The sequence below is a fragment of the Lichenostomus cassidix genome, chromosome 1Aa (assembly GCF_008360975.1).
Source record: "Lichenostomus cassidix isolate B80296 chromosome 1Aa, HeHo_3.0, whole genome shotgun sequence".
In the NCBI taxonomy this organism is placed as follows: Eukaryota; Metazoa; Chordata; class Aves; order Passeriformes; family Meliphagidae; genus Lichenostomus; species Lichenostomus cassidix.
Genome location: NC_139480.1, coordinates 9,888,178 through 9,900,653, shown reverse-complemented (window position 1 = coordinate 9,900,653; position 12,476 = coordinate 9,888,178). Strand labels below are relative to the sequence as shown.

At 37.1% G+C, this 12,476-nt stretch overlaps 1 protein-coding gene across 3 annotated transcripts in view; it reads right to left on the bottom strand.

The window, feature by feature from the left end:
• Window positions 1-12,476, bottom strand: part of HGF (hepatocyte growth factor) — a 58,167-nt gene that overhangs the window by 34,723 nt on the left and 10,968 nt on the right. For 2 of the 3 annotated variants that reach the window (XM_085083561.1, XM_085083576.1), the window contains exons 2-5: window positions 11,115-11,280; window positions 6,246-6,358; window positions 5,533-5,647; window positions 1,322-1,464 (exon numbers count right to left, since the gene is read on the bottom strand). In XM_085083561.1, the coding sequence (XP_084939687.1) occupies window positions 1,322-1,464; window positions 5,533-5,647; window positions 6,246-6,358; window positions 11,115-11,280 (537 nt within the window). The remainder of the gene's footprint in view (window positions 1-1,321; window positions 1,465-5,532; window positions 5,648-6,245; window positions 6,359-11,114; window positions 11,281-12,476) is intronic. The other variant, XM_085083570.1, reaches the window with a different exon arrangement.

Here is a 12,476-nt window from a genome sequence, read left to right as displayed (position 1 = left end):
ATAGCTAATGAAGAAGTATTTTTTAAACGTGATATTATCTAATTAAACACCATTTGCTATTCTAAATCACTCTAAGCATAGTATAATCACAGGACAAATTTAAGTGCAGAATAATGGCTGAATCCCAATTTCAGTGCAGTACAGTATGTCTCTTTAAATACCCAGCATTTTCAGATACATATGATACTGTACCTTTTTGATGATAATGGTTTTAGCAGCTTAAGCTAAGGCATTTTAAGACCTGGTTTGAGAAAGTGGGTGGGGGGCATGGACGAAGAGTGGGCAAAATTTACCAAAGGGATTTTAAAGCATTGTTGAACAAAGTTTAGAATGAGAAATCTGAAAATAAAAAATAAATTCACCAAAATTAACTACAGGCAAACCTCTCAAGTACTTCCTGATTGGAGTAATTGTAAGGAAGGCTCATCTAGAAAATACTAATTTATGGAATTATAGGTATCACAAAACATCAGCAACCAAAGACTTCATCCAGGTCATATCCCATTTGAAGCACACATAAGTTTATCTTTAAATGATAGGTTTTAAAAAATTTTCAAGCTCCTTGTAAATTATTCTCTTCCTCCTTCTCTTTCTCTCTCCCTCCCTGCCTCATTTCTTCCCTCCCTCTGCTCTTCCTTTCCTAAGGACAGCATAGCTATTGCATGTGACACATTAGCAGGAAAATTAAAGGCATCCTATCTTGAAGATTTAAATGGGTTGATTGACTGGAGCTGAATTGGCTGATTAGCAAGATACAAGAGCATAGTTTGGAGGTTGACAGAACTTAAAAGTCAACAAATACAATGGTGCATATAAAGTGTCTTTCAAATTCTGTGACTTGAAAGTCAAATGAGGTTGGATTTATAAAGAGTTATACTTATTTACAGTATTTATACAAAAAGCAAAATACATGCTTATCTTAAGCTTTCATCTTGTAATCCAGTATCTATATTTTCATCAAAAAGAAGACAAAAAGCTGCTTTTACCATGGAATGGCACTAGATGATTTTATCACATAGTAATATATTAATGGATTCACTATAGACTAGACAAGCAAAAAAAAGGTCACATTTGTGTGATCAGCACAACTTCATTGTTCGAGTTCCTCCATAACCTGAAAAAGCCACTGAGTCTGAAACCTTCCAGCATGCTGGAACATAACAAGATCTCCTCTTCCTCTAACAACTTCTTTTCTTGCTATATGACTTTGGCTGAGAAATCACCTAATCCTTCTCTAAGGGCCATGAGCGAGTGATTACTGCAAGTTCTGTGCAGCTGCAGTCAGCAGAGCAAAGGCAGCTCTCTGCAGGAGCTGGGTTACCTTCTGAGCAGAGGGGGATGTCACAGACTTCATGGCGTGTCTCTGGGCTGGTGGTGAAACACCACGGGCCTCCCTCTTCCCCTCGCGGGTTTCGACAGTAGTTTTCCCTCAGGTCTTTTCCCCGATAGCTCGAAGGCAAAAAGCTAGTTTTAAAATGACAATCATTACAGTATAAGAGCATGCAAACTTTGGGGTTAATCATACTATTTTTACAAATAGTTAGAAACAATCACATTTCTGCTTCCTTCTCCCTCCACCCTGCCTAAGCAAATGCACACACCCAAATATCTGTCCGTACAAAAATACACATCTTCAGTTGGGATTACTCAACCTAAATGGCCTAAATCTGGGACAATTTGTCTAGCCCATAGCGTGCTCTAGAGAGTTTTACTCCCATCCCTCAGCTGTCCAGAACGAACTATCTAGGGCAGAGCCAGAGGCAGTCTCACACTCCCTGTGCCAGCCTGCACTGCATTGTCCTTCAGGAGCTCTGGGTGCACAGGGGTTGACTGGGGCTGTAGCCATGTGAGGCCTGTCTCTCCTGAGTGTTGGCACGTAAAACAGCTCCAGCTGGGCTCAGAGTGCACCTACTGTGTGAACTCCACAAGCAGAGAAACCTCACTGCAGCCCTGGTCAGGCAGCAGCAAGAACTGATCAGGAGCACATGGGTGTGACCAAGTGTGTGCTACACCTTGCTGAGAGGCTTTCCCTGCCTGCAACCATGGACTGATTTGCATTTCAGAACAAGGAATCTCCCCAGATGCCATTTTAGCTGTGTTGCTTCGTGTTCTGCCACAAGCCCCACTGTTGCCACCTTAAGGTCTGCTCCTTACAGACCCACTCATAATTGCATCTTATAAATTCAGGCATTGAACAGCATCTCAGCTGACTCAAAATGTCCAGGGTCATGGTGTTATCTTCTCAGGTATCTGTGAAAGTATGGGCTTAACTCTAGAGAAACTATCACATACACATGGACATACAGAGATATATGTATATTTACACAGAAAAGTAATGCTAGTTAATTTCCCCCAAAAAACAAAGTACAGCTAACCCCATAGTAAGGAACCAAACCCCACAGCTGGTCATTCAATGCCACTTCAACAGCTCATGACCACATTCAGGCTGCACATTGCAGACAAATCCAGTGGCATTTCACTGCCAGTTCCACTGCAGTGACACTTAAGCAGCATCTAAATCTCTGTAGTTAGCAAACATCCTAAATTCAGAGATCTGTCCCATGAAGGATTTTTTTGTTAATTGAAACATTGGGCTAACTACATGAGGGATCACATGAAACTTGTAGCTGAACCTGATTAACTGACTTAATTTTTGAGATTTATAATATTTGTTCCATTTTTTTTTTCATCAGTATTTAATCTTTGGTGGAAATATCACAAATAATGCACCTTTTATTTTGAAAATACCTAATATTTTATTTTGAGTGTTTTGAGAGAGAGAAACAATAAGAAAATTTTTACATGTGACATTTTATTCAAGTTTTATTCCCATTAATGAAATACTTAAACTAACTAAAGTGAAAAATACCTCTATTAATCACATTGGAGTTCTAGCCAATGCAATGTGGAAGCATTACATAAAAGTGCTTTTTTTTATTTTTGGTGCTTGGAGAGATTAATTTTTATGTAATTACTGCTGCCTATAAAATTTTTGCTTCTGTTTTTCCTCTGCAGTCTTATAATATCAATATATTAAATTTTTTTACTTGAAGGGCTCCAGGCAAACATTTCTGATGGGACATTCCAACCTGCATATGTGTTAAAGTGGTATGTCAGTGCATATAAGAATATTCTATTTAGCTTTTGTGCTCATTAGAAAATATAGGGAAAAGGTATATCAAATTACATCAGATATGCTGTAAGAACATTAGGAAAAGAAAAGAAAAAGTCTAAATGAGTAGCACTAGGAACACAAGATGAGTCAGATGTACAAATGGCTTCAACAGGTACTGAACCAACATTCTTGAGAGGAAAAGATGAGTTGCATAAAGACCTATCCAGAAATGGAAGAAAGGGCCACTCCTAAAACTGACGATTTAGTTTATCTACATTAGGTAAGGAAAAAAGAAAAAAAGCCAAAAACTGAAGCCAACAAGAGCAACAGTAAAAACATTCAACCACACAAAAACCATGGAAAATAGCCAAAAGTCTATGAAGTACTGGTCAGCTCTATGACCATTTCTCTTTAAGCCCTATTTTCATTGGTTTTATCAATTTAAAACTCTCTAACAGTCTAACAATTTGTACTAGGATGAGATGAGAATAATTTAAAGTGGGGTTTTGCTGGGAGTCTCTGGGTTCTAAGGAATACAAATAAATAAAAATATGACCCGTTAGATTCAATCACAAGTTTGACATTTGAAGTTATTTAAAGTCTTTCTAGAAATACAATTTAAAATCATTAAAGTACATTTCTCCACTAAATATGAGAAAGGGATTTATTTTCCAATGGCACTTTTTGATAATCAGATGTTGAGAAAAAAAGACCTAAAAATCTGAGCCTTTTGTACTAATAAGTTCCAAACACACCACTACTGTCTGCTTCTTCCCATCTCCCTCATGTCTCTGATGATGAAATCATATTTTCTGATGTTGAAAAACAAAATTAGCATGCAGCCACCTCATTTATCCGGTGACCATTTAAAAATTAAACTTATTGCACAAGGCAGGAGAAGAGTCATTCTCATAAAATTCATCATAGAAGAGTGGCTGTCCAAATGCATTGGATAAAACTGTGTATGTGATAAAACTGTGTATGCTGTGTATTAAAATGCAATTTAGTGATTATGTGTGGTCTCCAGACACTTTCCTTTCTCTAATTATATAAAGTCACACCTATATTATGCAGAAAAAATGCTCAATCTTGCTTAGGATGTAATGATTAAGAATTCTTTCACTTCTGAAAGGTGAAGATTATATACTTCAAGGTGCTGAGTCTCAAGAAGTCACTGCTTTGGGATCTGGTGGTCTTTATGGTATGCTCCCAGTCAAGAACAGCTCTGGCCCCAAACTGAGCAGCAGACACTGCCATCCATACTGTAAGAGCCAAGTCCAGTCAGTCCAAGCCTGAGGCTCAGCTTTGAAACACATCATAAGAGGACAGAACTCAAGTATCCTTTGCCTTTTAATGTCGTTCCAAGATATCCTCTTGCACACTGGATTGATTTGGTCAGGACAGGACTGGGCAGTGCACAGCCCAGTTCCTCACTAGCCATGTCCAGTTTGGCTCCTCCTAAACAAACTGCTGACACTGGGAGACAGAGCAAAAGGCAGAAATGTGGATAACAAGCTTATGGGTGAGAGGACACTTTGTTTTTGTCTCTGAAGGTTTTATTATCTACATGGCTAAAGCCAGTATAAAAATGTTGAAAGAGAAGTGGTTAAAGCATAGACCAGTACTTCATAGTCCTTTTACTAGTATCTGGGAACATTTGTTGGGGATGAATCTGTTTTTACCATTACTCTTACTGGCTTCAGGTTTTGGCTTTCTTTTCTTTTTCCTTAGCCAATAGAGTTCAACTAGATTTACTCTCAAGGTGTAGGTTTGGCCTCAGTTTCTCACTGTACCAGGTCCTAATCTGAAAATTAAGTCCCATACATGCTCCCTCAGTCTTTAGTTTTTCCTTGTATGATCTGAAGGGAGGGATTTCAAAAGTCTCTTCAGTCCTTTCCGTGGATTTGTTGCTTGGCTTAAGCACTCCATAGAGTTTAATATATTCTACAAATAACAGAGAATTGACAGTAACTACGCAAAATATACTAACAATATTATATACTAAGCAAATAGGTGGTCTAATTTCCCCCTCTTTCTAATAATGAAGTTTTCAAAATTGCTCATTCCCTGGGCGTAGATTAGAAAACAATATTAAACTTCCAGACCCTGGGCTGAAGTAATGCAGATGTTTTGTTTCTGCCAGTACCTAAGAGATCAAAAGGATATAAACAGCTAAAAAAACCCTCCAACACAGGAAAGGAAGGGATACAGACACAGGCTGGCATTAGGAGAGACATCTTTGGAGAAAGTCCAAGAAGATAAGGATTTTCTGGGATCTGGAGAATGGCATCTCTTGGAGAAAGGCAAGAATATACCCAAGAGATTTTGTTGTCTAAGGTTAGTTTTCCCATAAATTCTTATGCTTTATGGAAGCTGTCTGGGCACTATTCCCATTGTCTCTGCTCCTGAACTCTTACCTGTGCTCATGGGGGATCATTGAATTCCAGGCCTGACACTGGATACCACTTTTGGTAACAGATATTGTTCCTTTATAGTCTGCTCCTTTTCCAATGATACAATTTCTGACATAGTCTATGGATATAAAAAAGAGGAAAATTAGGTATTTGGTTACTGTATGAAAAAGTAAAGCTCATAATTTGTTTTCATATGAAAATAATATCATTTATTAGCCTTTAAATGCTTGATTATTCAAAATACATTTATTTGTTGACAAATATGCCTGTGGTTTGTTTTGTTTTCAAAATACTGATCTCTATCTGATCCAAAGTAACATCCCGAAAATGATTCCAAGGTATCTGACTAAAAAAACCTCCATGCCTGAGGACTTGTCTCCTCCTCATTAATGAGGTAAATAAGAGCAATGATAAATAATAAATTATAATTAATTCAACTGAACTGTTCAGTAGTAAACTGAAGTAGCAATTCAGACTAGTATGTACAGTGGTAGGCAAATATGTACATTGCAAAACTGATCAAGAATAAACATGTAGACTTGCATGACAGCAAACCCAGGATATGTGTAAATAAAACTGTAGGATGCAGCTCTCAAAATGCATAAAAGCATCCATGCCCAGGATGTTTCTACAGCCAAAAAAAATCACTGACTGACCTCAGGGGTTTTTCCCCCCTCCATAGCTGGAAAAACAAAATCAGTAAATAAATCATTTACCCTTCTTTTCATACAGATCAAACGCATGGTCTTGCTTCTTTCTCACACCATTTGTCAAGCTGTTGAAGGATAACCAATGGCACCGTTTTGTAACTCTGTCATAAGCAAAGGCCCTGCAAAGAAAATCTGGATGAGAAAAAAATCTCTGTGTGGTTTATAATAATGACACATGGCCTGCCAAGGAGCATGCAATGACATCAGATTTATTTTTACTGGGAAAGTCAGAGAAACAGTCCAAATTACTATTTAAACCCACAACTGTGCTGACAAGAGCAAAGAAACAAAGAAATTAAATTGATGTGGTCATTACATTAAATACCAGTTTGGTTGTTCACACTAGTCTAAGAGTTCCCTTGTCATTAAAGATCTTTATTTTAAAACTCAGATAAATGTGACTGAGACAAGCGTTTGTGTCCTCAGTTATGCTGCTTTCTGGGAAAAAAACACAAAGACTAAAACACCTTCTTTGCTACACTTACAATATATCTCTGAAATAGTTAAGTATCTCACAGTGATAGACTGAGGAAAATTCAAGCACAAGGAATCTGTTTCTTGCCTAGAACAACAGAGCTGTTTAAAAACTGCTCAATGAAGATTAGTTTTATTTTTTAAAGTAAACAAATCTGTGATAGTGTACCTGGAGTTTGCCCTTGGTTTGCTTTTGTTTTCCTTTTCTTTCTCTTATTTTTAATTGCTTTCTAGGATAGAGTACAATGCATGCAGAATTGACTGGATATGGGGGAAGGCAAGAAAGACAAACAGGAATCTGAAGAGTAAAAACACTTTCTTTCTTTCTTTCTTTCTTTCTTTCTTTCTTTCTTTCTTTCTTTCTTTCTTTCTTTCTTTCTTTCTTTCTTATTTCAAATGAAAAATGCAGACCTTTTTCTCCTGAAACAGTTTTGAAAGGGTGGTCTTTAAGTACAGATAAAATATTTTAAAGGATTTTAAAAACAGAGTTGACTGTTTTTGAGGAAGCAACAGCTATTCCAACAAGTAAATTAAAAAAAAATAAGAAAAGAAAAAACTCCACGGGTTTTTTTCCCTTAATTTTTCATTTGAACCAAATAACGAATCACTGACATTATTTCCTCTAGCCTACCACAAAATCTACTTTTATGTCAGTCATCCCATACCTTCTGAGATATTTTGTTCTGATCTGAGAAGGCATTTTAACATTTGATAATATCCAAAAGACGCAGATTTCTTACACTTCACGCATACTTTGGCTATGCTATATTCCTCAGCACTGCATCCCTCAACAAAAAGCTCCTTGATCTTCATTTAATTCATCACACAAGCTTTCCGTGTGAGATCTTGCTGGCTTCAGTTAAAAATACTACAAGATCCTATCCAATCTCCCCAGTCTTCTCTCTTTCAAACATCTTCTTCATTATCGTTTCCATCACCAAACAGATTTTTCATCCAACTGCTCTCTCTACTCTGTTGACTCCAAATGTTTCCAACCTGCTAACCTTCATCCTTCTGCCCTTGTGCAGCCTTCTGTTCTCTGCTGGCTGATTCTCAAATTTGAGCAGATCCAAGTGCCTCTAACTCCATCTTCACAAAAATATCCTTGACCTTTCCTGCCTTTCCAATTACATTCTCCTTTCTGCTCCTCCCTCCTAAAGTGGGAATGCAGAATGCACTGTTTACAAACAATTATTTCAGTTTTTGCCTTTCAGTTGCCTTTTGGGTTCTTTCCAGTTTGGCTTCAACCATTTCTGCACATAAAAGTTTCTAACAATCTTTTCTTGGACCCAAATCTGGAGGGTTTTTATAATTCCAAAGTCAACATATTTGAGCAAATTCTTGGACTTTCCTCTACTGATACTGCAGATCACAACAATTTTTTTTTTTGTTTCTCTTTGTACTGAGATAGTCTGTAGATTTTCTTATCAGGTACTGAAATTCTGTTTTCTATTCTGGAATTCCTTCCTGTGTAAATACAGATACTCCAAGGAGGTAACAAAGGATAAGACACTGACAACTTTGCAGTTAAGGAAGGGATGTACCTGCAAAAGTCACCTGCACAGCCAATAACATACTACCTATATTATCTTTTTCTTGTCCTTAGGAAATGTAGTGGGAAAAACTGCAAGGATGACTGTAGGAAAGCAGTGGGAGTAATGGTCTGCAAAGGGTGGTGAAATAAAGGAACAGAACAGCTCAGCAGTAGCAGCAGCTTGATGAAACTGATAGGGAAGGCAGGAAAAGATTCACAGAGATTTATGAAGTCAAAAACACAGCATAAGTGAATCTAAGGAGTTCTTTGATGGAGGATTCTAGGAATAATGTTATGAAAAAGAAAGAAGTCTAGATAAGGATCTTGTAACTCAGAAATGAACAAGATCTGTGCAAGCATGACAGCAAGGGAATAGAGGAAACATCTGTTCTGAAAAGTGACATGTATTAGCTTCAACAAAAGTGTCAGAGTTAAAACCAGGAAGGATTAATGATTAACCAGTAAAATACTCAAATTTTACTTGCAAGTGCTATAGAAACTTATAATGAAGAAATAGAAAGTTGTCCTAATTTCCCCCTCCCCCCAAGAAAATAAAGAGAGCCTGAACTTTTACAAGCCTGTAGTGCCTGAAATCTGCTACTTTACCACTTTCTGGCAAAAAAAGAAACCTAACCCTCTTCCTGCTCATATACCTCACAGCTCATAGACCCAGATGTTGCTGCTCCTAGTGCAATTGTCACGATTATGTTACAAAGTAACTCCAGTCTTAATTCTTGCATTGTTTGCATCCAGAAAATAAAACTTCATTGCTGTGACCCAAGTGATGGAGAACTGCTGCATGGATACGGAGCATGAGAATCAAGCCCTGAAAACATCAATAAACATAGGAAGTTTCAAGTCTTATATTTCAAGTATTTAAAATGTCATTTTGTGTTACTTCTTATTTTAGAATGCTCCCACAGCAGGCAGGAAGCTAATTGGTTTTCATTTAAGTTGGCAACAAATTTGACCTTGCAGTAACCATGTGCTGGTATGAAGTTAAAGACTGGGATACTAGGAATAAAAGGGAAATATTAGTAATCACTGGATCCTTTAAAAGGGAACACATGTAAAATGTGTGTTTACAGTAGCATCAAAGAAGAGTTCACAGTACAACAGGACTAGTATTGGGCCAAAAGGGAAACCACAAGAATGTTCTGAGATCCCAGAAAAGAAAATCCCATGTGCTCTGCTGCACAGTGGTAGGACAGGCAAGACCTGATCACCTACACCTCTACTGCTAACCTTCCATGCTAAAAACCTGGCAGGGAAAACAGGAATTCAGAGAATAAATGATCATATTTGTAATCCTTTTCCATATTCAGTGCAAAGTAATCGCATAACAGATCTCCATTCCGTTATTTGTGAGCAGAACTTTTCGGAAATGGGTTCTCAAAGTTCCTCATGGCTCTTCTATGTTGCTGTATTGACTTATTAAGGGAGAATTTGCTCATTAAAATATCCATCAGATGCTATCTCAATAAAAAAAAAAAAAATTCTACATGAGAACATTGTAAAAATTCAGACAAGTTCTAGATTAATTTTAATGTAAAATAGAATAGATACATATATTAACTTGCTTTTTATCTTCAGAACACAAAAGACAGCATCCAGAGCAGCTACCAGTAGCTTGGGAAAGTTTTCCTAAGCTGATACTAGAACACAGAATTGTTTGTTTGGCATTACTCAGAATTTCTTTTATACTGTGATACTTAATTTTGCAATACTCCTTGTTGCTGCTCATCAGAATCAAGGATGTCTTGCTGTACTGAATACAACCTGATCCTCTTGGCAATGACATCAATGGAAGCTCTGCCAGTGGGGAAAGGAGTGGCTTTTGCCATGTGAAAAATATTAGTGCCTGGAAAATATTTTCTATCTGAAAAAAGTAAACTCTGCTTGTTGTTTACACATGTAAATAGTCAGAGTACAGAATGATACAAACAAGACCCTGTAACAATGAAATTAAAGGTTTATGAAAGAATTAAATCACAGTTGAGAACCTTCTTTGCCAAGGAAGAGCTTTGGTTGTCACATTTGATCTAGCTTCATTTGTACAAATTGTCAAAACTTTTTTATGTTTCAAGTTCAGGCTCACATTTAGCCCAGCACTCACCAGTACAGAAGTCATCCACTCTCTCCAAGATTCTTCTGCATTCATGGCCTTTCATTGATTGCTAATGGTCTAGACTAAGAGAGGCCAGGGGGATCACATAAATCTAACACATCAAAAAAATAATAGTGATTTGTTCCAAAAAATAGTAGAGAATATGTACAAGGCAGACAGGCAATGAGCTGCATGATGTGTTTCTAAGAGACAGCAGATGCTGAAGGATAGCTATCCACAGCCCAGGTTTGATTCCATTGTATCAGATTCGCAATACTTGCCAGTGAACTTCAGCAGTGCATGTATCTGTGCTCCATGTGTGAGGTTCTCATTGATTTCAGCAGGAGTAATGTGCAAAGAATGAAGTCAGAATATGGTCTGAAGTGGTGCTGAAATACTGCAGCTGTGATGTGTGACAATAGCCATTTTATAAGAGACATAAAAATCTCAGAAATGTTCACCAAGTGCTACAGTGCAGTTCAAATAATCCACTTCTTAAAATTAGTACATTTTTTCAGCTATGTTATGGAAAAGATTACAGATTGGACAAGCTAAGAAGACAGACAACTCAGATAAAGCCTCAGAAAAGACTGACACTCCTGGACAGGTAGAACAAGATCACTGAAATCAAAAATCACAATCTTTAGATTGTTCTCACTACAAGCTACCACAGATGACAATTACAGGGAGACCTTTGGTCAAAGGCTATTATATTTGTTTCCTCAGGGAAAAAAATAAACAAAAAAGATAGATAACTTACTTGCAAGTGAAAGAAAGGCCCTTGTTCCTGCTGCATCTCTTGGCACATTGCTCAGTGGTATTTAACAGCTTCGTTTTTACTTCCAGTGTTTTGTTTACTTTAATGAGCATCAACTCTCCTGTTTTTTTGAAGTCATGAAGAGGATTTCTCTTTTTTCCTTTGCCCTCTAAAAAGGAAATAAAGAAAAAAAACCGCAATAAAATAAAATATTTTAAAGAAGAATGCTGAGATTAAAGATGGCATTAGATATGGATAACATTTTATAGAATTATAGCACCCTCAGTACCTAAAGCATAGAGAATCTCACCAAAATACGGTATAAGCATATAATGTGAATTGATTATTTTAGATGGTGATTTCCATTTTTAAAACTAAAATATTAGGAATTATAGCAAAACCAGTTTCAAATAAAGACTTGCATAATGCTGTAAAAGGGTAAGAGGGGAGTTTCTCACCCTTTGGAAACCTTTTTCGAGAACCTCCAAAATATGTCTGGTAATTATCTGAGATCTTGTAAATATTTCCATGAAAAACTCCAGTGAAAAACAGTATCACTTGCTGAATGCGAAAAACTGTTCTTAAAACAATAAACTTATCACAAATTGTGAAAAGAAGTGTATTCTGGAAGTGACACAAAATAATCATTTTTCCTCTCACTGCTCCAGTGAAGTCTCAGTGTGAGTGCTGTGTCCAGTTTAAGTCTGACTGAACTACAGTTGGTAGCTCACAGAAAAGATGATGAGGTCAAACAGAGGCCATAGCATGGAAACAGTCTGCAGTGTTGCAAAGATTTCTGCAAAAGTGAATGCACTGATCTGGTTTCCATGTCTCTATTGAAAGGCCCAGAGCAGAGGTATAAAATAGAGTGAGGAGGATTGGCTAGAGATATTTGGCTAAAGCGCAAGGGGAAAGGTCTTTGATATCTGCAAGAAAATCCCAGAATTTTCCTAATCTTTATTTATATTTTTACTTTGCATTCCATGAAAAGCAGAGTGCCAGTGAAGGCTGCTCCATTGTCTGTGAAGACAGATGAGTACATCTGGAGAGTAATTGTCCCTATTCTCTCAGATGAATAACACAGGGAGGATAAATTGTCCTGTGGATCTATTTCTCCTATTTCATTCAATGATCCCAGATGATCTTTTTGGATTAGATGGTTTATCCACGTAAGGTTAGGTGAACAAATTCCTCCTTAGTTTATGAAGTAGATAATAGTATTTTCCATAACTTATTCCCATATAACTGTATTCACAGCTGTCCTTTCATTTTTGTCTACAGACTCTGCAACAATAAGAGAACACAAATGCTCAGGTTCAATTTATTGTATTTTGCCAGAGTTTTTCAAATATGTAAAACCTCAGC